The sequence below is a fragment of the Salvelinus sp. IW2-2015 genome, linkage group LG1 (genome assembly GCF_002910315.2).
Source record: "Salvelinus sp. IW2-2015 linkage group LG1, ASM291031v2, whole genome shotgun sequence".
NCBI classification, from domain to species: domain Eukaryota; kingdom Metazoa; phylum Chordata; class Actinopteri; order Salmoniformes; family Salmonidae; genus Salvelinus; species Salvelinus sp. IW2-2015.
In genome coordinates this window covers 11988801-12012954 of record NC_036838.1, presented here as the reverse complement: position 1 = coordinate 12012954, position 24154 = coordinate 11988801, and the positions used below count along the sequence as shown (strand labels likewise).

Sequence of the window (24154 nt, the reverse complement as noted above, 5' to 3'; positions counted from 1 at the left end):
GGAAGGAAGAGATATAAGAGCGGAGGCCATCTTTACAAGGATAAGGGTGGGACACAGACAGTTGAATAAGACATTAAATGTGATAGGAAATCATCCAACAAAGGTTGATTACTACCAGGAAAGAGAGACAGTGGAGCATGTGCTGATACAGTGTGGGCAGTATCATATGGAAAGAGAGACAGATCCAGTATGAGGGAGAAGGGGATAAAGGAATTGAGTTGAAAGAGCATACTGAGTAGAACATTAGATACAGTCTCAAATAATTTATATTTTTAAGAGAAACGGGCCTGGCACTCCACTCCAGTGCAATAGGTGGCGGTAATGCTGCACCCTACCGTTGGATGCCTAGCGCCAAAAAACGAAACCGCAGTAGAATAAGTGCGCATGAACGGTTGTGGAGTTGTCTGACGACACGACCCTCTACCGTTTTGGCAGTTAGCTGAATTCTGGCTAAATAGCGACATTTCTTGGACGCAAGTTACAACCTCGCCCCCAAAATGGCAAGTGCATTGTATATTATGTGAATACCTTGACATTCGTGTAATTTACATGCTTTGTATAGTTTATCTTATAACGCTAAGTATTTAGCTAGCTATATAGGCTACATGATGCTGGGCGTTGCCATAGCCAGTTAGCTTGGCTTCGACGCTGGTGGCGAAAATTCCTTTCGTAGAATAGCCGAAGGCAAATGCCGCGTTCAAAACAACTAGGAACTTGTGCAAAATTAACTCCGACTGGGAGAAAACGTTTTGAACGGTCAACCATTTCGGAATTCGAAGTACAAATGGTATAGAGAGAAATAGTCCTATAATTCCTATAACTACAATTTAAACTTCTTAACTGGGAATATTGAAGACATGTTAAAAGGAACCACCAGCTTTCATATGTTCTCATGTTCTGAGCAAGGAACTTAAACGTTAGCTTTTTTATATGGCACTTTTACTTCTCCAACAGTGTTTTTGCATTATTTAAACAATTGAACACGTTTCATTATTTGAGACTAAATTGATTTTATTTATGTATTCTATTAAGTTAAAATAAGTATTCATTTAGTAGTTGTAATTGTCATTATTACAAATATATAAAAATCGTCCGATTTAATCGGTATCTGCTTTTTTTGGTCCTCCAATAATCGGTATCGGCGTTGAAAAATCATAATCGGTCGACCTCTAGTATGTGTGTGTATTAAATCCTGTAATATTCATCTGTATGCCGACGATACGGTTATGTATGCCATTGCACGGACTGTTGACCAAGCTATGTTAGAGCTGCAATCTGATTGTTACATTACAGAATGACCTTGTTGAATTAAAACGTAAATATGTTCTCTAATTCACAGCAAAATGTCTCAGATGGGCTACATATTCACTCATTGAATCGTACTCTCGTCGAGGTGGTTCCCACCTATACATACAGTGGGGAGAACAAGTATTTGATAACCTGCAAAATCGGCAGTGTTTCCTACTTACAAAGCATGTAGAGGTCTGTAATTTATCATAGGTACACTTCAACTGTGAGAGACGGAATCTAAAACAAAAATCCTGAAAATCACATTGTATGATTAAGTAATTAATTTGCATTTTATTGCATGACAAATCAAATCAAGTTTATTTTATATAGCCCTTCGTACATCAGCTAATATCTCGAAGTGCTGTACAGAAACCCAGCCTAAAACCCCAAACAGCAAGCAATGCAGGTGTAGAAGCACGATGGCTAGGAAAAACTCCCGAGAAAGCCAAAACCTAGGAAGAAACCTAGAGAGGAACCAGGCTATGAGGGGTGGCCAGTCCTCAAGTATTTGATACATCAGAAAAGCAGAACTTAATATTTTGTACAGAAACCTTTGTTTGCAATTACAGAGATCATACGTTTCCTGTAGTTCTTGACCAGGTTTGCACACACTGCAGCAGGGATTTTGGCCCACTCCTCCATACAGACCTTCTCCAGATCCTTCAGGTTTCGGGGCTGTCGCTGGGCAATACGGACTTTCAGCTCCCTCCAAAGATGATCTATTGGGTTCAGGTCTGGAGACTGGCTAGGSCACTCCAGGACCTTGAGATGCTTCTTACGGAGCCACTCCTTAGTTGCCCTGGCTGTGTGTTTCGGGTCGTTGTCATGCTGGAAGACCAGCCACGACCCATCTTCAATGCTCTTACTGAGGGAAGGAGGTTTGTTGGCCAAGATCTTGCGACACATAGCCCCATCCATCCTCCCCTCAATACGGTGCAGTCGTCCTGTCCCCTTTGCAGAAAAGCATCCCCAAAGAATGCATGTTTCCACCTCCATGATGTTTCCACCTCCATGCTTCACGGTTGGATGGTGTTCTTGGGGTTGTACTCATCATTTCTTAATTCCTCCAAACACGGCGAGTGGAGGTTAGACCAAAAAGCTCTATTTTTGTCTCATCAGACCACATGACCACCATTCCTCCTCTGGATCATCCAGATGGTCATTGGCAAACTTCAGACGGACCTGAAATGCGCTGGCTTGAGCAGGGGACCTTGCGTGCGCTGCAGGATTTTAATCCATGACGGCGTAGTGTGTTACTAATGGTTTTCTTTGAGACTGTGGTCCCAGCTCTCTTCAGGTCATTGACCAGGTCCTGCCGTGTAGTTCTGGGCTGATCCCTCACCTTCCTTATGATCATTGATGCCCCACGAGGTGAGATCTTGCATGGAGCCCCAGACAGAGGGTGATTGACCGTCATCTTGAACTTCTTCCATTTTCTAAATATTGGCCAACAGTTGTCTCCTTCTCACCAAGCTGCTTGCCTATTGTCCTGTAGCCCATCCCAGCCTTGTGCAGGTCTACAATTTTATCCCTGATGTCCTTACACAGCTCTCTGGTCTTGGCCATTGTGGAGAGGTTGGAGTCTGTTTGATTGAGTGTGTGGACAGGTGTCTTTTATACAGGTAACGAGTTCAAACAGGTGCAGTTAATACAGGTAATGAGTGGAGAACAGGAGGGCTTCTTAAAGAAAAACTAACAGGTCTGTGAGAGCCGGAATTCTTACTGGTTGGTAGGTGATCAAATACTTATGTCATGCAATAAAATGCAAATTAATTACTTAAAAATCATACAATGTGATTTTCTGGATTTTTGTTTTAGATTCTGTCTCTCACAGTTGAAGTGTACCTATGATAAAAATGACAGACCTCTACATGCTTTGTAAGTAGGAAAACCTGCAAAATCGGAGTGTATCAATACTTGTTTCTCCCACTGTATCTGGGCATTTGGATTAAATATCTAATGTTTAAAAAACATACTGATGAGCTAGTTAAAAAGCAAAGTTTTAAAGTGGGCTTATTTATTAAATTTTATTATTGATCTTGCCTCCTCGAACAGCAGGAATCAGATTGTACAGTCAACTTTCCTGCCAGTTCTTGGCCATGGTGACACCTTTTACCAGAATGCAGCAACCACTACTCTTAAACCTTTGGATGCCTTCTACCATTGCGTCCTTTGTTATATTATAGGTGACAGTTTTAATACTCATCACTGCATCCTGTATCAGAAGGTTGGCTGGACCTTACTAAAGTCCCGTAGATCACTTCATAGGACAATTATAAGCACCCAACAAATGTATTATTATTGTTGAAAGGAAGTTTTGCAGGCCGGTGGCCGCTGGCTAGATCGCTAGCCAAGTTGGCTAACACCATTCTGGTTTGGTTCTATTTCATGAAGGGAAATCATTTTAATTTAGCTAACTAACCCTACAAACAGTAGATTAACTGCTTAGCAACCACTGACCAGTCTAATACTTTGAAGCTGTGTTGGCCTGCTAACGTTAGCTAACTAGTCACTGGCTAGCTAGCTACAGTAGCTAATGTTTTTTTGTTTTTTTTCTGTCTTGTTGCAATCTTGATGATAATGCTTTTAACTTAAGGAAAGTGTGATTTTTGAATTATATTTAAAATAACTGCTGTCTTTTAGGCTGAGGTAGAGGAAACCCTCAAGAGAATTCAGGGTCAAAAAGGGGTGCAAGGAATCATCATTGTCAATGCTGAAGGTAAGCCTAATTCAATGATTACTATAGTTTAAACTGGTTAGCTATTCCATTAATAATATACTTTATTATGGTAAATCATGGCACAATTAAGTTTCTTTCAAATGTATTTAAGACTGCAATGATCTCCCACAGACTCAATGCACAATGGTTCCCTCTGCATTCCCCTCTGACATTTTCCAGGCATCCCTATCAAGACCACCCTTGACAACTCCAGCACAGTGCAGTATGCTGGACTCATTCACCAGTTAGTGATGAAGGCACGTAGCACAGTTAGGGACATTGACCCCCAGAATGACCTCACCTTCCTCAGGGTCCGCTCCAAGAAGAATGAGATTATGATTGCTCCAGGTAACTCACAATGATTGTCTCAGTCACATATAGCATGGCTTTTGAACATCGGTGTCCCCTGTAGTTGCATTACCCCCACATTTATCTTGGATGGTGAATTTTGTCAAATGCAATGCTGCAGTAGTAGTCATTTGTTGTAGAGAGGACACTGACACTACAGAAATGTTTAGAATCTGTAGAAAGTTAAGATTAGGGTTTTCAAATCAACTTTTATTTGTCACATGCACAGGATACAGCAGGTGTAAACAGTACAGTGAAATTCTTACTTGCAAGCTCTTCTTCAACAGTGCAGTGTCAATATCAAAATAGAAATAAAGGGTTGATTTTTACAAAAATAAAAAAGTATCAATCAACAAAAATTAACACAACATGTAACCATTTCAAAGATTTTTCTGAATTACAGATTATATAAGGAAATCAGTCAATTGAAATATATGGGAATACAGATATCCATATGTTGGTCACAGAATACAGTAACTTAAAAAAAGGTAGGTGCATGGATCAGAAAACCAGTAAGTGTCTGGTGTGACCACCATTTGCCTCATGCAGTGAGACACATCTCCTTCGCAACGAGTTGATCAAGCATTTGATTGTGGCCTGTGGAATGTTGTCCCACTCTTCAACAGCTGTGCGAAGTTGCTGCTTATCTGTATTCCCAGTCATGTGAAATCCATAGATTAGGGCCTAATTTATTTATTTAAATTGACTTATTTCCTTATAAGAACTTTAAGTCAGTAAAATCTTTGAAATTGTTGCATGTTGTGTTTTCTATTTTTGTTCAGTGTATATTTGTTTAGAATAATACTCATTTTGCTTTCCCCTACAGATAAAGACTATTTCCTCATTGTCATTCAGAACCCTTCAGACTGAGAGGATCACCTCCACCATCTCTTTGCTGTATTAGTTTTTTCTATTTAATGGCCAAATGTTTATTCTATTGTTTTAGCAAAATGATAAGTTGTATAATAAGCTTTTGGGAGCTTGATTCAAATCATCATGGGTGGGTTGATATATGTATGTTCACGTTTGATCATCATTGCAGTTCCATCTCCCCTGTCTGAAACGTTCTTTATTGGCACATAACCTTATAGAAGGATCGTTGACTGTCATTTTGGGGCGAAGTCCTTAAACCATTTGAAACTTTAACTTATTTATTTTGTTTTGAATCCAATAGGTTTCAACAATATTCTTTGTAAACGTTGAGCAGTGTATGACACATCTGCTTCATCATTTTATGTTGGTACCTTGTAAGGACTGATAAGAGCTATACAATAAACATTTATCATACAAAAGAGCCTTAACTCGGTGACATTTCAAATGTTTATTCAGCAAAGATGTACAGCTGAATAAATCAATTCAATGCAGTGTCCACTTATATCCTGAGCTCTCACCCCCTCCCTCCCACAAATATGTACTTCAGTACTTTTCCATCACCCAGGATTTCTCCGTGCTCCTCCGTGCATATCACAGGATTTATCAGTCTAGAGGCCTTGAATTATTGGGAGTACACATTCCCGCAGTCCACTAAATAATTGCATTTCTCATACAATTTTGATTAATCGCCGCACGTTTAGCGCATTAAAGGGTCCAATCAAAAGCGGATTCGTAATTTTGACCAATTACTGCACTGTGACCATGGAAAATGGCCCAATCTAACCACACGTCAACAAAGTGTTTCCCCCCTGGCCTGTCAGCGTATTCACGTGCGAAGATGGGTGATTGTTGATGGCCGGACAGGCAGTACAATGAACAGAAATCACTCTCATTTGTCAACAAAAATGACAGCTAACGACCGTGCGAAACCATTTCCAAATGTTTTTGGAAACTAGAGAAAGTCGACGATCAACAGTCACTTCGAATCAGCAAAGCATATGAAAATGACTGAACAGTTCCCACAGCAGCGGGAAATCACCATGACTGAAGTGGTAGCAGGGAAGACTGGCAAGCGCTGAAAGAATCAAGGTGAGTGGCGTTTTCCTCAAACTTTTACTCAGCTAACCTTGGCCTTAGTGGATTACAATTATGTCAACAAATCACGCCCCTCCGCCCACTTCACTTCGCTCTGTTTCACCGCCCCCAACGGCAGACTGAAAAGCACTGTACGGATTGACCATGCCTCCACAGCCAATATTCAATGGCATGTCCTGCCAAAATACCCGAGTATGCGCAATAGGTGGTTTAAATTCGCCAGTCCCCAAGTCTGCACCAGTAACTCAAGCTTGGTGTGCAACGACCGGTGGTGGTGAGTATAACCAGATACTGGAAAATAATGACCTCTGGTTTGACTTAACCAGCAACAAAGTTAATGTCGTTAGCTATGTAGGTAGCTATCTTTTGATAAAGTGAGGCAGGCTAGCTAACGTCAGTGTAGCAAGCTAGATAACTAGTTAGCTAACTACCTCATTACAACGTAGTTAGGTCGTAGCTAATACACGTTTATTGTGTATTGTCTAGAAACTGATGGTTATGTAACGTTATCATTTGATAATGCTAGCAAGACGGATTTGCAAATCAGTTCAAAGCTCATACACGTATTCTGTATTGTCTAGGGCAAAACTAAATAATGGATGTTATGTGAAAAGTTGTATAAAAAATACCTGGTTTGATAAACTAGTAGGTGGTTAATTACACAACCAAGCAGATACAAGTATACTGAACAAAAATATAAATACAACAATTTTAATGATTTTACTGAGTTGCAGTTAATTTAAGGAAATCAGTCAATTGAAATAAATTCATTAGGCTCTAATCTATGGATTTCACATGACTGGTCAGGGGCGCAGCCATGGGTGAGCCTGGGAGGGCATAGGCCCACCCATTGGCTGAGCCTGGCTCCCAAATCAGAATGTTTTTTCCCCACAAAGGAGCTTTATTACAGACCAGAAATACTCCAGTTTCATCAGCTGTCCGGGTGGCTGGTCTCAGACGATCCCACAGGTGAAGAAGCCGGATGTGGAGGTCCTGTGCTGGCGTGGTTACACGTGGTTTGCGGTTGTGAGGCTGGTTGGACATACTTCCACATTTTCTGGTGGACATTCCTGCAGTCAGCATGCTAATTGCACGCTCCCTCAACTTGGGACATATGTGGCATTGTGTTGTGAAACAACTTCACATTTTAGAGAGGCCTTTTATTGTCCCCGGCACATCTCCCGGGTGGCGCAGTGGTCTAGGGCACTGCATCGCAGTGCTAGCTGCGCCACCAGAGTCTCTGGGTTCGCGCCCAGGCTCTGTCGCAGCCGGCCGCAACCGGGAGATCCGTGGGGCGACGCACAATTAGCATAGCGTCGTCCGGGTTAGGGAGGGTTTGGCCGGTAGGGATATCCTTGTCTCAGTATGTAAAAAAAAAAAAAATGTAATAAAATGTATGCACTCTACTGTAAGTCGCTCTGGATAAGAGCGTCGGCTCTTGGCCGGTAGGGATATCCTTGTCTCAGTATGTAAAAATGTAATAAAATGTATGCACTCTACTGTAAGTCGCTCTGGATAAGAGTGTCTGCTAAATGACTAAAATGTAAATGTAAATGTAAGGTGCACCTGTGTAATGATCATGCTGTTTAATTAGCTCCTTGATATGCCACACCTATCAGGTGGATAGATTATCTTGGCAAAGGAGAAATGCTCACTATCATTGATGTAAACAAATTTGTGAAAAAATTGGAGAGAAATAATCTTTGGTGCGTATGGAACATTTCTGGGATCTTTTATTTCAGCTCATGAAACATGGGACCAACACTTTACATGTTGCGTTTATATTTTTGTTCAGTATAGTAGTCATTTTGGTTGTGAAGTGCATTATCAAAAAGCTTTGTCCTAATAACAAAATGCAAATTACCACTTGGCTGTCTATTGTATCACGCTGTCACAGGCCCTACCATCTTATGGAACAGCGGGGACTGTGAAGAGACAAACGTGCACACACACTCTACACCCACGTACAGTCGTGGCCAAAAGTTTTGAGAATGACACAAATATACATTTTCACATTCTGCTGCCTCAGTTTGTATGATGGCAATTTGCATATACTCCAGAATGTTATGAAGAGTGATCAGATGAATTGCAATTAATTGCAAAGTACCTCTTTGCCATGCAAATGAACTGAATCCCCCAAAAACATTTCCACTGCATTTCAGCCCTGCCACAAAAGGACCAGCTGACATCATGTCAGTGATTCTCTCGTTAACACAGGTGTGAATGTTGACAAGGACAAGGCTGGAGATCACTCTGTCATGCTGATTGAGTTCGAATAACAGACTGGAAGCTTCAAAAGGAGGGTGGTGCTTGGAATCATTGTTCATCCTCAGTCAACCATGGTTACCTGCAAGGAAACACGTGCCGTCATTGTTTTGCACAAAAAAGGGCTTCACAGGCAAGGATATTGCTGCCAGTAAGATTGCACCTAAATCAACCATTTATCGGATCATCAAGAACTTCAAGGAGAGCGGTTCAATTGTTGTGAAGAAGGCTTCAGGGCGCCCKAGAAAGTCCAGCAAGCACCAGGACRGTCTCCTAAAGTTGATTCAGCTGCGGGAWCYGGGCACCACCAGTACAGATCTTGCTCAGGAATGGCAGCAGGCAGGTGTGAGTGCATCTGCACGCACAGTGAGGCGAAGACTTTTGGAGGATGGCCTGGTGTCAAGAAGGGCAGCAAAGAAGCCACTTCTCTCCAGGAAAAACATCAGGGACAGACTGATGTTCTGCAAAAGGTACAGGGATTGGACTGCTGAGTGATTTTTCTCTGATGCATCCCCTTTCCGATTGTTTGGGGCATCCGGAAAAAAGCTTGTCCGGAGAAGACAAGGTGAAGACAAGGCTACCATCAGTCCTGTGTCATGCCAACAGTAAAGCATCCTGAGAACATTCATGTGTGGGGTTGCTTCTCAGCCAAGGAAGTGGGCTCACTCACAATTTTGCCATGAATAAAGAATGGTACCAACACATCCTCCGAGAGAAACTTCTCCCAACCATCCAGGAACAGTTTGGTGACAAACAATGCCTTTTCCAGCATGATGGAGCACCTTGCCATAAGGCAAAAGTGATAACTTAGTGGCTCGGGGAACAAAACATTGATGTTTTGGGTCCATGGCCAGGAAACTCCCCAGACCTTGTGGAACTTGGGGTCAATCCACAAGAGGCGGGTGGACAAACAAAACCCCACAAATTCTGACAAACTCCAAGCATTGATTATGCAAGAATGGGCTGCCATCAGTCAGGATGTGGCCCAGAAGTTAATTGACAGCATGCCAGGGCGGATTGCAGAGGTCTTGAAAAAGAAGGGTCAACACTGCAAATATTGACTCTTTGTATCAACTTCATGTAATTGTCAATAGAAGCCTTTGGCACTTATGAAATACTTGTAATTATACCTCAGTATTCCATAGTAACATCTGACAAAAATATCTAAAGACACTGAAGCAGCAAACTTTGTGAAAGATTTATATTTGTGTCATTCTCAAAACCTTTGGCTACGACTGTACATTGTAATTGTTGTATGGTGGTAGTACAGTATACATGTTGTATTGTAGATATGTAGTGGTGTAATAATGTTATATGATGTACTGTTTTATCTTTTGTTTTGTGTAATGTGCCAGCATCCAAGAGTCGCCTCTTCACTGTTGACGTTGAGACTGGTGTTTTGCGGGTACTATTTAATGAAGCTGCCAGTTGAGCACTTGTGAGGCGTCTGTTTCTCAAACTGAACACTCTAATGTCCTCTTGCTCAGTTGTGCACAGACCTCCCACTCTTTCTATTCTGGTTAGCTAATTTGCGCTGTTCTGTGAAGGGAGTAGTACACGGTGTTGTATGAGCTCTTCACTTTCTTGGCAATTTCTCGCATGTAATAGCCATAATTTCTCAGAACAAGAATAGACTGACGAGTTTCAGAAGAAAGTCTTTGTTTCTGGCCATTTTGAGCCTGTAATCGAACCCACAAATGCTGATGCTCCAGATACTCAACTAATCTAAAGAAGGACAGTTTAATTGTTCTTTAATCAGAACAGTTTTCAGCTGTGCTAACATAATTGCAAAAGGGTTTTCTAATGATTAATTAGCCTTTTAAAATGATGAACTTGGATTAGCTAACACAATGTGACATTGGAACACAGGATTGATGGTTCCTGATAATGGGCCTCTGTAGATATACCATTAAAAATCAGTTGTTTCCAGCTAAACTCAGCAAAAAAAGAAACATCCCTTTTTCAGGACCTTGTCTTTAAAAGATAATTAGTAAAAATCCACACTGCAGGTCAACCTGCAGAAACTCAACTAATCATGTTCCTGCTTTACTGTGGTACTCCCTCCATCCCAAATGGCAACCTATTCCCTATAAAGTGCACTACTTTTGACCAGGGCGGGGCACCATTTTGGATGGGGATGGGGGGGGGAATACAGAAGTTAGAAAAATTAGGTACAAAATGGAAGAGTAAGGCCTATGAGCACAAAGTCATGTCTAAGGCAGGTTATTTTTTCTTACTCGCATTCTGCCTTGGAAATAAAAGGTGCACACTTTGCTATTGTGCAAATGCTTCATACAACTGGCAATAGTATGGTAGCTTGAGAGATTTGAACAGATTCCCCGGAATATAATATTTGAGATTGCCTTCAAGTTATTTATTTTGATTTAATCATCAGTCGGTTTGTCTGTCCATGGTAATGAAAGACAGGACATGGTCTGTCCTGTCTTTCAAAGAGAATTCGTAAAAACCCAAATAACCCTACAGATCTTCATTGTAAAGGGTTTAAACACTGTTTCCCATGCTTGTTCAATGAACCATAAACAATTAACGAACATGCACGTGTGGAACGGTCGTTAAGACACTAACAGCTTACAGACGGTAGGCAATTAAGGTCACAGTTATGAAAACTTAGGACACTAAAGAGGCCTTTCTACTGACTCTTGAAAAACACAAAAAGAAAGATTCCCAGGGTCCCTGCTCATCTGCGTGAACGTGCCTTAGGCATGCTGCGAGGAGGCATGAGTACTGCAGATGTGGCCAGGGCAATAAATTGCAATGTCCGTACTGTGAGACGCCTAAGACAGCGCTACAGGGAGACAGGACGGACAGCCGATCGTCCTCGCAGTGGCAGACCACGTGTAACAACACCTGCACAGGATCGGTACATCCGAACATCACACCTGCGGGACAGGTACAGGATGGCAGCAACAACTGCCGGAGTTACACCAGGAACACAGAATCCCTCCATCAGTGCTCAGACTGTCTGCAATAGGCTGAGAGAGGGTGGACTGAGGGCTTGTACGCCTGTTGTAAGGCAGGTCCTCACCAGACATCACCGGCAACAACGTCGCCTATGGGCACAAACCCACTGTCACTGGACCAGATAGTACTGGTAAAAAGTGCTCTTCACTGACGAGTCGTGGTTTTGTCTCATCGGGGGTGATGGTCGGATTCGTGTTTATCGTCGGAGGAATGAGAGTCACACCGAGGCCTGCACTCTGGAGCGGGATCGATTTGGAGGGTTCGTCATGGTCTGGGGCGGTGTCACAGCATCATCGGACTGAGCTTGTTGTCATTGCAGGCAATCTCAATGCTGTGCGTTACAGGGAAGACATCCTTCATGTGGTACCCTTCCTGTAGGCACATCCTGACATGACCCTCCAGCATGACAATGGCACCAGCCATACTGCTCGTTCTGTGTGTGATTTCCTGCAAAACAGGAATGTCAGTGTTCTGCCATGGCCAGTGAAGAGCCTGGATCTCAATCCCATTGAGCACGTCTGGGACCTGTTGGATCGGTGGGTGAGGGCTAGGGCCATTCCCCCCAGAAATGTCCGGGAACTTGCAGGGGCCTTGGTGGAAGAGTGGGGGTAACATCTCACAGCAAGAACTGGCAAATCTGGTGCAGTCCATGAGGAGGAGATGCACTGCAGTACTTAATGCAGTTGGTGGCCACACCAGATACTGACTGTTACTTTTGATTTTGACCCCCCCCTTTGTTCAGCGACACATTATTCAATTTCTGTTAGTCACATGTCTGTGGAACTTGTTCAGTTTATGTCTCAGATGTTGAATCTTATGTTCATACAAATATTTACACATGTTAAGTTTGCTGAAAATAAATGCAGTTGACAGTGAGAGGACGTTTCTCTTTTTGCTGAGTTTACAATAGTCATTTACAACATTAACAATGTCTACACTGTATTTCGGATCAATTTGATGTTATTTTAACTTCTTACGGCTGAAATCCCGTTAACGGGATCGATATGACAACAGCCAGTGAAAGTGCAGGGCGCCAAATTCAAACAACAGAAATCTCATAATTAAAATTCCTCAAACATACAAGTATTATACACCATTTTAAAGATAAACTTGTTGTTAATCCCACACAGCCATTTTTCCAGCCAAAGAGAGGAGTCACAAAAACCAGAAATAGAGAAAATGAATCACTAACCTTTGATCTACATCAGATGACACTCATAGGACTTCATGTTACACAATACATGTAATTTTTGTTCGATAAAGTTCATATTTATATCCAAAAATCTCAGTTTACATTGGCGCGTTATGTTCAGTAATGTTTTGCTTCCAAAACATCCGATGATTTTGCAGAGAGCCACATCAATTTACAGAAATACTCATGATAAATGTTGATGAAAATACAAGTGTTATACATGGAATTATAGATATCCTTCTCCTTAATGCAACCGTTGTGTCAGATTTCGAAAGAGCACACCATGCAATAATCTGGGTACAGCGCTCAGACACAAAAACAAGCCATACATTTACCCGCCATGTTGTGGAGTCAACAGAAGTCAGAAATAGCATTATAAATATTCACTTACCTTTGATGATCTTCATCAGAATGCACTCCCAGGAATCCCAGTTCCACAATAAATGTTTGTTTTGTTTGATAAAGTCCATCATTTATGTCCAAATACCTCCTTTTTGTTCGCGTGTTTAGTTCACAAATTCACGAGACGCAGGCCAGACAAAAAGTCAAAAAGTTCCATTACAGTTCGTAGAAACATGTCAAACGATGTATAGAATCAATCTTTAGGATGTTTTTAACATAAATCTTCAATAATGTTTCAACCGGAGAATTCCTTCCTTGTCTTTGGAAAGGAAAAGGAACGCAGCTACCTCTCACGGGCACGCACCTGACTGAGCTCATGGCATTCTGCCAGACACCTGGTTGAAACAGCTCTCATTCTCTCCCCTTCACAGTAGAAGCCTGAAACAAGGTTCTAAAGACTGTTGACATCTAGTGGAAGCCTTAGGAAGTGCAATATGACCCCATAGACACTGTATATTGGATAGGCAAAGACTTGAAAACCTACAAACCTCAGATTTCCTGGTTGGATTTATTCTCAGGTTTTTGCCTGCCATATATATGAGTTCTGTTATACTCACAGACATCATTCAAACAGTTTTAGAAACTTCAGAGTGTTTTCTATCCAAATCTACTAATAATATGCATATCTTAGCTTCTGGGCCTGAGTAGCAGGCAGTTTACTATGGGCACCTCATTCATCCAAGCTACTCAATACTGCCCCCAGCCATAAGATATAATTTTTTTTGCTTTTCTTTCAAAAACAAGGACATTTCTAAGTGACCCCAAACTTTTGAACCTGTGTGTGTGTGTGTGTGTGTGTGTGTACACACACACACACACACACACACACACACACACACACACACACACACACACACACACACACACACACATAAAGTTGGAAGTCAAAGTTTACATACACTTAGGTTGGAGTCATTAAAACTCGTTTTTCAACCACTCCACAAATTTCTTGTTAACTAACTATAGTTTTTGCAAGTCGGTTAGGACATATACTTTGTGCATGACAAGTAATTTTTCCAAAAATTGTTTTCAGACATATTAATTCACTGCATCACAATTCCAGTGGGTCAGAAGTTTACATACACTAAGTTGACTGTGCCTTTTAAACAGCTTGGAAAATTCCAGAAAATGATGTCATGGCTTTAGAAGTTTTTGATAGGCTAATTGCAATTTGAGTTAATTGGAAGTGTACGTGTGGATGTATTTCAAGGCCTACCTTCAAACTCAGTGACTTTTTCCTTGACATCATGGGATAATCAAAAGAAATCAGCCAAGACCTCAGAAAAAAAATTGTAGACCTCCACAAGTCTGGTTCATCCTTGGGAGCAATTTCCAAAAACGCATGAAGGTACCACGTTCATCTGTACAAACGCAAGAATAAACACCATTGGACCACGCAGCCGTCATACCGCTCAGGAAGGTGAGCGTTCTGTCTCCTAGAGATGAACATACTTTGGTGCAAATCAATCCCAGAACAACAGCAAAAGGACCTTGTGAAGATGCTGGAGGAAACGGGTACAACAGTATCTATATCCACAGTAAAACGAGTCCTATATCGACATAACCTGAAAGGCCGCTCAGCAAGGAAGAAGCCACTGCTCCAAAACCGCCATAAAAAGACAGACTACGGTTTGCAACTGCACATGGGGACAAAGATCGTACTTTTTGGAGAAATGTCCTCTGTTCCGATGAAACAAAATTAGAACTGTTTGGCCATAATGACCATCGTTATGTTTGGAGGAAAAAGGGGGATGCTTGCAAACCGAAGAACACCATCCCAACCGTGAAGCACAGTGGGGGCAGCATCATGTTGTGGGGTGCTTTGCAAAGCCCTGACCTCAATCCTATAGAAAATTTGTGGGCAGAACTGAAAAAGCGTGTGCGAGCAAGGAGGCCTACAAACCTGACTCAGTTACACCAGCTCTGTCAGGAGGAATGGGCCAAAATTCACCCAACATATTGTGGAAAGCTTGTGGAGGGCTACCCGGAATTGTTTAACTTGGGTCAAACGTTTAAAGGCAATACTACCGAATACTAATTGAGTGTATGTAAACTTCTGACCCACTGGGAATGTGATGAAAGAAATAAGATTCTCTCTACTATTATTCTGATAAAGTGGTGATCCTAACTGACCTAAGACAGGGAGTTTTTACTACGATTAAATGTCAGGAATTGTGAAAAACTGAGTTTAAATGTATTTTGCCGAGTGCCTGGTCTCGCTCTATTCAGACGTCAGTATCAAGCCTCTCTGTCAGTCTGGACTTCATCACATCATTTTGCAAGTCTCCATGTGCTGGCTCCATACATGTTTCTGTGAACACAGTTGAGGTTATATTACCAATGGCAGTTAGGATAGGTGATCCAACTTGTAAGTCGCTCTGGATAAGAGCGTCTGCTAAATGACTTAAATGTAAATGTAAATACCTGTTCAAACGTCAACATACTGTGTTTGTCAGATAAGACTAAACCTACCTAATTCTGGGGTACCCCATCGACCGTTGGTGAGCAGGCAAGAGGTGAGGCTGGAGGTAAGGTCTTTGCCAGCGCTCCATTGATGGGCATTGTAGATCAGCTCCTGGCCCCTCAAAGATACTGGTCGGTCACACACACACAGAGCACTGATTTACATGATCAATGGTGGATATTATTAGCATGGTGGAACCAACCTGACCTTTCTATTTTCTATCATGATATCTGAAGTGAAATAGAATGGCAAACGCAGTGATCAGGCTGGTTCCACCAGGCTAGGTTACGACGGTGAATTGGGACAAAACTCGAAACTGTTTTGACCATGTCAAATGTCCTCCCTGTTCCATTTATAGGAATGCTCACAGTGAGGGCATGTCTGTGAGATGTGAGGGTCCCCTTGCTGGTCTTCTCTATGTTGCATGTTCGGCTGCAAACTGGACATCTCTCAAACAACTGCAGTAGGCAATCCTAAACAATGTACTTCCTCAGCTTGACTGGTATTTGTATTTATTAGGGATCTCCATTCGCTGCTGCTGCAGCTACTCTTCCTGGGGTCCAAACACATTATATACTGTATATTACCCTTAAACAAAAGATAAAACAGTACATTATTACATATCTACAATACAAAATGTATAATACCAGTATACAACAATATTACTTTGTGTGTAGAGTGCTAGCGATTGTATGTATCTGTACCTTTTTGTGTGTGTCTCTTCACAGTCCCTACTTTGTGTTTTAAAAAATAAATTTGATTCTACTGCTTGCATCAGTTACCTGATGTGGAATAGAGTTCCATGTAGTCATGACTCTGTAGTACTGTGCGTCTCCCATAGTCTGTTCTGGACTTGCGGATTGTGAAGAGACCTCTGGTGGCATGTCTTGTGGGGTATGCATAGGTCTCCGAGCTGTGTGCTAGTAGTTTAAGCTCTGTACATTCAGCTTGTCAACACTTCTTACAAAATCAAGTAGTGATGAAGTCAATCGCTCTTCCACTTTGAGCCAGGAGAGATTGACATGCATATAATTTAAAGTTAGCTTTCTGTGTACTTTTAAGGGCCAGCCGTGCTGCCCTGTTCTGAGCCAATTGTAATTTTCCCGAGTCCCTTTTTGTGAGACCTGACCACACTACTGAACAGTAGTTTAGGTACGACAAAACTAGGGCCTGTAGGACTTGCCTTGTTGATAGTGTTGTTAAGAAGGCAGAGCAGGGCTTTATTATGGAAAGACTTCTCCCCATCTTAGCTATGTCTATGTTTTAACCATGACAGTTTACAATCCAGGGTTACTCCAAGCAGTTTAGTCACCTCAACTTGCTAAATTTCCATATTATTCATTACAAGATATAGTTGAGGTTTAGGGATTAGTGAATGATTTGTCCCAAATATAATGCTTTTGGTTTTGGAAATATTTAGGACTAAATTATTCCTTGCCACCCATTCTGAAACTAACTGCAGCACTTTAAGTGTTTCAGTCATTTCAGTTGCTGTAGTAGCTGACGTGTATAGGGTTGTCATCTGCATACATAGACACACTGGCTATACTCATGTCGTTAGTAAAGATTGAAAAAAGTAAGGGGCCTAGACAGCTACCCTGGGGAATTCCTGATTATACCTGGATTATGTTGGAGAGGCTTCCATTTAAAGAACACCCTTTGTGTTTTGTTAGACAAGTAAATATTTATCCAAATTATAGCAAGTTTTTCCAGCAGCAGACTATGATCGATAATGTCAAAAGCTGCACTAAAGTCTAACAAAACAGCCCCCACAATCTTTTTATCAATTTCTCTCAGCCAATCATCAGTCATTTGTGTAAGTGCTGTGCTTGTTGAATGTCCTTCCCTATAAGCATGCTGAAAGTCTGTTGTCAATTTGTTTACTGTAAAATAGCATTGTATCTGGTCCAACACCATTTTTCCCCCAGAAGTTTACTAAGGGTTGGTAACAAGCTGATTGGTCGGCTACATGATCCAGTATAGGGGGCTTTACTATTATTGGGTAGCGGAATTACTTTTGCTTCCCTCCAGGTCTGAGAGCACACACTTTCTAGTAGTTCCCTCTAATTTTTTGGGGCACTGAGAAAATGTTTGGTCTTGTGAGCGAAACTTGAACGTTGTGAATAATTTGCAACTTCCAGTGCGCGTTTACAGTGAACACTGAGGCTGTACCCATACAGTGTTAGCCTATTGGCTAATGTCTATTTGAGCATAATGTAAGCCAACCAACAAAACCATTGGCACAAATCCAATAACATTCACATGGAAATAGCTTTTGAGTTCTATGATATAGCCTATATGTGGTGTTCATTGTAGGCCTACATTGCATGATACTTTTAAATGTTTTTACATTATGAAGGGCTTGACATTTAATTCATTTTTTTTTTTTACTTGGTCTATAACACCATGAGCCAAATAGGTGACTGTAATTTGCAAGAAACCACTTTACAAAATACAATTAATTGTTATTACCAACATAGAATTAGACAATGTAGGCTACCCCTCTGTTGGCTTATTTGCATATTCAAGTCTGTCTCAAAATACAACACTGCCCCTTTTAATTAAGACAAAAGCGTTTTACCTGAATTGCTTTTCAAAGACGGCTTGGAATGTAGCCTACACGTTTTGTGCTCTTGTAGGAAGCAGTAACTCCCTATTGCTGACCTATACTCATAACTGGGCAAAGAATATCAACAAATGTGCACACGTGGCAAATTTGAGAACAAGGCTACCTAAATTCTATCAGCATATTGATTGTAGTACTCGCGCTGGCAAAACGCTGGATCACTGCTACTCTAACTTTCGTGATGCATACAAGGTCCTCCCCCGCCCTACCTTTGACAAATCCAACCACGACTCCATTTTACTCCTCCCTTCCTATAGGCAGAAACACAAACAGGATGTACCCATGACAAGGACTATTCAACGCTGGTCTGAACTATCGGAATCAACGCTTCAACATTGTTTTGATCACGCGGACTGGGACATGTTCCGGGTAGCCTCAGAATAATATCGATTTTATATGCCGATTCGGTGAGTGAGTTTATGGAAGTGCATAGAAGATGTTGTACCCACTGTGACTATTAAAACCTATCCTAACCAGAAACCATGGATAGATGGCGGAATTTGCGCAAAACTGAAAGCACAAACCAACGCATTTAACCATGTAAAATTGACTGGGAATATGGCAGATTACGTGTAGTTATTCCCTCCGCAAGGCAATCAAACAAGCGAAATGTTAGTATAGAGACAAAGTGGAGTCGCAATTCAACGGCTCAGACACGAGACATATGTGGCAGGGTCTACAATCACCGACTACAAAAAGAAAACCAGCCACATCACTGACACCATCTTGCTTCCAGACAAACACCCATCCACTTGGGAGCCAAATGAGGGAAGCCTTTTGTGCGTATGAAACATGGGACCAGCACTTTACGTGTTGAGTTTTATATTTTTGTTGTCTGCTTTATGCTTGCTTCAGAATACAAACCCTGCAACACCTCCAGTTGGTTTAATTTAAAAGATGGGTCATATTCATCAGGCACTGGATGGACTACCTGGACATTTAGTTAATTTTCAGTTTAAAAATGTTTTACTATTGTTCCCTAATGAATGCAAATATGGTTTAGTGACCAGCCCTGATCCCCCCTGTATACCCATCCAGGCACAGCTCAACCCCACGCAGGCCGCCTTCCTCCTGGTCAACCAGCACAGCATGGTGAGGGTCTCCACACCCATCTGAGATCTACGTGCAGGAGCACGACGAGGATGGCTTTCTCTACTGGTCTACGCCTCTCAGGAGACCTTCGGCTGCTAGGGAGAGAGGGAAGTCTCGGCAGAGAAAGAGGGGAGAGGTGAGCAAGAGGGAGGCACAGAGAGAGGTGAGGTTGGGTAGAGTTAGGTCTTGCCCAGCTATGTGTTCTCTTTTACCCCTCTCCATGGATGGTTTGAGTTCCCCTTAAGGGTCATTACAGACAACACCATAACTGCATCTTTTCATGACACTAGTAGGTAAACAGGAATGCTATGTGCAACATCACCCTTCCCCTTTTTTCCTCCTAATTAAAACTAGTTTTCTTAGTGTAAGATTGGGTGGAGGTACATTAGGGGGGAAAAATTCTTTAGTGATCTTGGCCCCTATTGTATCTCTGGAGCAGTTTCACGTTTGTCATGGAGGCAGAACTGAGCAGTTATCGCTAGATGGGCCAGCTGCCGAGTCAAAATTGGCTATCGTAAAAATGATTGAAAACAGCTTTTGTCTTAATTTAAGGTTAGCGGTGTGGTGGCTGTGCCAGCTAGTGACCACTGCGAGTTATGTCAAATGCCAACCTGTGACATGTAAATAAGAATTTCTTAGCCGACTTGCCTAATTAAAGGTTAGAAAAATCAATATACAATGACAAACTAAACATTTAATTTTTAGGTTAATCTTTAAGACCTTTTTACTCACATAGTTATTGCCTAAAACAATATTGATACAGCTTATGGACGTTGCACTGTTGGCAAACTACACAAGGAATGCTACCATAGGCTAATCAAGCAATGGCTGTTTTTAGGTTCTTCCCTCTATTGTACTGTTTTAATCAAAAATAATTGTGATGAAGGCTTATTCAGTAGTATCTGTTACCTTTTGAATCATAAGTCTGGGGTAGCTGACTGGTTTCATGGGCAAGATGAACATCCATAACAGCCAGCATCACATCCGGCCATGATTGGGAATCCCATAGGGCGGCGCATATAAGACTTACCTAGTTAAGTGGTGTAATTGTGATAGTATTTAGTAGTGGAAACAGGCCAACCGCCTTTGCACAAATTAATACAGTAAGACTAAGCGTTGAATTTAAAAATGACTGATTCTCTCCATATGCCTTTGGTAAATTTACTTTTGAAATGAAGGGCTTGTGATGCACTACATACCTAACATGTTTTGACTTATTTACACAATAGATAACTTGGAAGTTTTGAAACTGTGCGTAAAATCATCAATTGTGTATAAATTCAAGCAGCAGCGCTACAAATAGACCTTTTGCCAATAAAGATTACTTGAGCCATGAATGCAATTTGGTTTACAGGTGTCACTTAAGTAAAAAGTAGGTACAAACAGATTGTGACAAATGCAACATGTTAAAGGGTAATCCATTTATTGTACATTCCAAAAATCCCTACATCAACTGTTTGCCATGCGTGGCTTTACGGTAATGCAATTGGCAGAAACACTTGTAATGTACATATCCCACTTCACATATGGAACATTAAAACTAACATTGTCACTGTTTACAGTAAAATCTTGATTTAATATTGCCAGAACATAAGTAGATTTAAGGAATTATGAAGTCTAGCATTGATACACCATACAAAATTCCAATAAACATTGAAGGTTTTAACCATATCAAATGACAGTGTTATGGGAGAAATGTCCAGCTTCTTGCATTCTGCAGCAGTTTTCCCACAGAGGTGCCTCACACCTTTCATGGTAGAATGGCATCTTATGTGAGGCTGGAAAATAAAATGAAATATTATAAAATGGGCCCACAGTATAGGCTTATATCTGCACTGGTAATTGTATGTCAAAGGCTCCAGTAAATCTCCATGAACATCTTAAAAAAACACGTTAACTGTTCCTGTTGAAAAACAATAATGTTGAGCAAAATGGCTTCAGACTTTTCTGCGCATTCGAAAAATAACCACCCAAAAAGAAAAGGCCGTAACTTCAGCTGTAGGTCAGGGGTTCCCGAACTTTAGGCTCAAGAACTCACCATGTGAAAAAAGTGATGTAATAACCTGTCAATGCTTACTTTATTTGGGGCTATTAGTCTTTTATAAATCAGTCACAGTATTTCATTGGGTTGGGCAGTTTCCAGATCTTCATACCGTCCTCCCATTTATGGGATTACCAGTTTAGTATACAAGGGGGTGCCAAAATGTGAAGACCATTGGGCATCTTACCAGACTTAATAAAATTAGCACAGGTAACAGTACATTTCCAGTGATGCTGCTAGCTAAATCTACTAATGAGTGCAAATGAAAATAAATGAATTGCTAAAATAGGCAATCCAGCTCAAAGTTGTATAGGTAGGAGCTACCAAATGTAACTTTTGGTGAGATTAGATAATTTACAAGTGAATGTGAACGAGAGACATTGTTCATCTGCACAAAGTTGACATGCTTGTCTGCTCTGAAGCAGCATGTGTACAACGCTAGTGCAACGGGCCTGTCTGCACAGCAGAGAATGGAGAAAAAAGGCAAGGAAATCAAGTGGCAGCTGTGCAGAACTCCTTCAAAGGGCTTTGACTTATCAAACACTGCACAAAGCTTACAATATGATACCCCATCACCTTATTCATTCAGTTACTTAACTAGCAAGTCAGACTAATTTTGTGCTTCTCCACTGATGAGAATTCACAAAACAGGCATTCTATCAGTCAGCGAATTGACTGATGTATGTTTTTTCTCAGAGTTAAAGTTCAAGATTAACTTAAGCAAAACATTAGGAAATGTAGCTGGCTACATTTTTCTCTATTGATAAACAAATGATGACCATGCATCGTTTTTGCAAAACACACCTTGCAAGTTCATCTACTGTGGCTGCCAGCCAAATAGCTTTGCACTTCTATTTTTTACCGGAAGAAGAAATTAAGCTACCTCCTGGACGGAGCCCATGTTGTCAGAAGTGATCACTCACCTGTCAATTAGAGAGTCTCTCATTGTGGTAGCGATGGCGCTAGGCTGAGACTCGCTCAGTCTGAACACACTCTCGATGACAGACAGCTCTGTGCTGGTGGTGTCCAGCCCAGTGAAGGCACACCAGTCGTTTACCACCATGCCCGCAGCGATGACCTCGCTACCACGGTTCACCGTTCCTGCCTGTGGAGTACGGAGAGGGAGAGTTGGGAATTACTCAAGCACTTATCACCAACTTGATGCAATGTGCGTGCACTTCAGTAGATCTGAGAATAACCAATCAGGGGGCAAGGTTATTACTACATTGCTTATATGCATCAGATTTATTTAGATCTACTTAAATATTATGGGATAGAGACTAAGTAGAAATGAGCTTAAGCAGCACCATGACCACTAACCACCAGAGGCACTTGGAGTAGGGAGGAGAGCTCATCCTGGTCTTCTATGGAGGTCTTGGGGTGTACCAGTCCCCCCTGATTGCTGAAGGCACAGTAGCTCCCCACTAGAACTTGCTCTGCTACTGTCTGACGAAACACCTCCACCTTCAGACTGTCTGCCAGGATCTCCTCTGTCTCCTAAACCAAGATGGGAAATGTGTTAACATCCCCTACGTCAGACAAATCATTTCGGTTTGAGTAATCATGAAAAATGATTAAGGAATCTAATGTTAAGGTTTTAAATGTGGCTGGATAAGGCAAAGTTTGCAGTATGCTCCAATGAATGGTTGTTCTGATACAACTCAAAACGTAACATTTACACTGCACTCAACATTTTTTTGTATAAATTTAACCTGCTACGTATTTGCTTTTGAAAGTTGAGTACTCATTGTAATCAAATACAAACAAGGGAAATATAACTTCTGATGAATTAAAGTATATAGCAGCTAGTCAGACTGGTTATCCACTCATAACTTTTACTAGCCCAGGACAATATTTAGACATCGTCTCATTGTTTCCCCTCACCCTGTCCAGGTCAGGATGCACCAGGGCCACATAGTCATTACAGGCAATGACATTCCCCAGTGCTGAGAGCCTCTCCTCTACCCTCTGGATCTTCACTGTGTCTGGGAGACAATTCCTAATGTGCTGCAGCTCTTGGTCCGTGGTGTTGTTGGGCACCAGGAGCCCATGACGATTCCCTGGTGAGCAAAGTTACAAGGTAGAAGTAGTAGTGTTAGCTGTACATTAATTTATTTATCACAAGTCATTTACCTAAATCATTTATAAAATATCAAGTACATTATTCATCTATTAAATAACGCTTTGACGCATACGATCACATATTTGTGATTATTGTTAAGTGGTCCCTGCAGCGTACCATCGCAAATATGTGATTGGATTGCTGCTGTTCCAGTTTCATCTGTTCTGCCTGCGGTTATGGAACCCCTACCTGTCCCAGACCTGCTGTTTTCAACTCTTAATGATCGGCTATGAAAAGCCAACTGACATTTATTCCTGATTATTATTTGACCATGCTTGTCATTTATGAACATCTTGGCCATGTTCTGTTATAATCTCCACCTGGCACAGCCAGAAGAGGACTGGCCACCCCTCATAGCCTGGTTCCTCTCTAGGTTTCTCCCTAGGTTTTGGCCTTTCTAGCCACCGTGCTTCTACACCTGCATTGCTTGCTGTTTGGGGTTTTAGGCTGGGTTTCTGTACAGCACTTCGAGATATTAGCTGATGTACAAAGGGCTATATAAAATAAACTTGATTGATTGAACGTATTAAGCAACATTCGCATCTGAAAAGCATCTAAACAATGTTCTGAGGTCCTCAACAACTTTATTCCTCAATTTCACCTTTTATTGTAATTTTTTTTTGAAATTCATCATCCACTCATC

General features: G+C 41.5%; 2 protein-coding genes and 1 long non-coding RNA gene across 5 annotated transcripts in view; 2 read left to right on the top strand and 1 right to left on the bottom strand.

Annotated features, from left to right (window-relative positions):
• Positions 1 to 371: 371 nt before the first annotated feature.
• Positions 372 to 5651, top strand: dynlrb1 (dynein, light chain, roadblock-type 1). The gene is made up of 4 exons (XM_023983511.2): positions 372 to 500; positions 3934 to 4009; positions 4190 to 4357; positions 5184 to 5651. The coding sequence occupies exons 1-4, from the start codon at positions 498 to 500 to the stop codon at positions 5225 to 5227; spliced, it is 291 nt and encodes a 96-aa protein (XP_023839279.1). The 5' UTR covers positions 372 to 497; the 3' UTR covers positions 5228 to 5651.
• An 809-nt stretch (positions 5652 to 6460) lies between these two features.
• Positions 6461 to 20857, top strand: LOC139027959 (uncharacterized). The gene is made up of 2 exons (XR_011480088.1): positions 6461 to 6599; positions 19295 to 20857. It is a non-coding gene; the product is annotated as an uncharacterized lncRNA (long non-coding RNA).
• Positions 20755 to 24154, bottom strand: part of LOC111961304 (eukaryotic translation initiation factor 6) — a 16938-nt gene continuing 13538 nt past the window's right edge. For all 3 annotated transcript variants that reach the window (XM_023983482.2, XM_023983473.2, XM_023983488.2), the window contains 4 exons: positions 23274 to 23449; positions 22710 to 22886; positions 22313 to 22494; positions 20755 to 21126 (listed from right to left, as the gene is read on the bottom strand). In XM_023983482.2, the coding sequence (XP_023839250.1) occupies positions 21117 to 21126; positions 22313 to 22494; positions 22710 to 22886; positions 23274 to 23449 (545 nt within the window). In that variant the 3' untranslated portion in view covers positions 20755 to 21116. The remainder of the gene's footprint in view (positions 21127 to 22312; positions 22495 to 22709; positions 22887 to 23273; positions 23450 to 24154) is intronic.

Bases quoted from the DNA above. Each gene is read 5' to 3' on its own strand.
- dynlrb1 (XM_023983511.2), top strand. The intron at 4,010-4,189 runs GTAAGCCTAATT...GACATTTTCCAG, and splicing joins CATCATTGTCAATGCTGAAG to GCATCCCTATCAAGACCACC. The intron at 4,358-5,183 runs GTAACTCACAAT...TTTCCCCTACAG, and splicing joins TGAGATTATGATTGCTCCAG to ATAAAGACTATTTCCTCATT.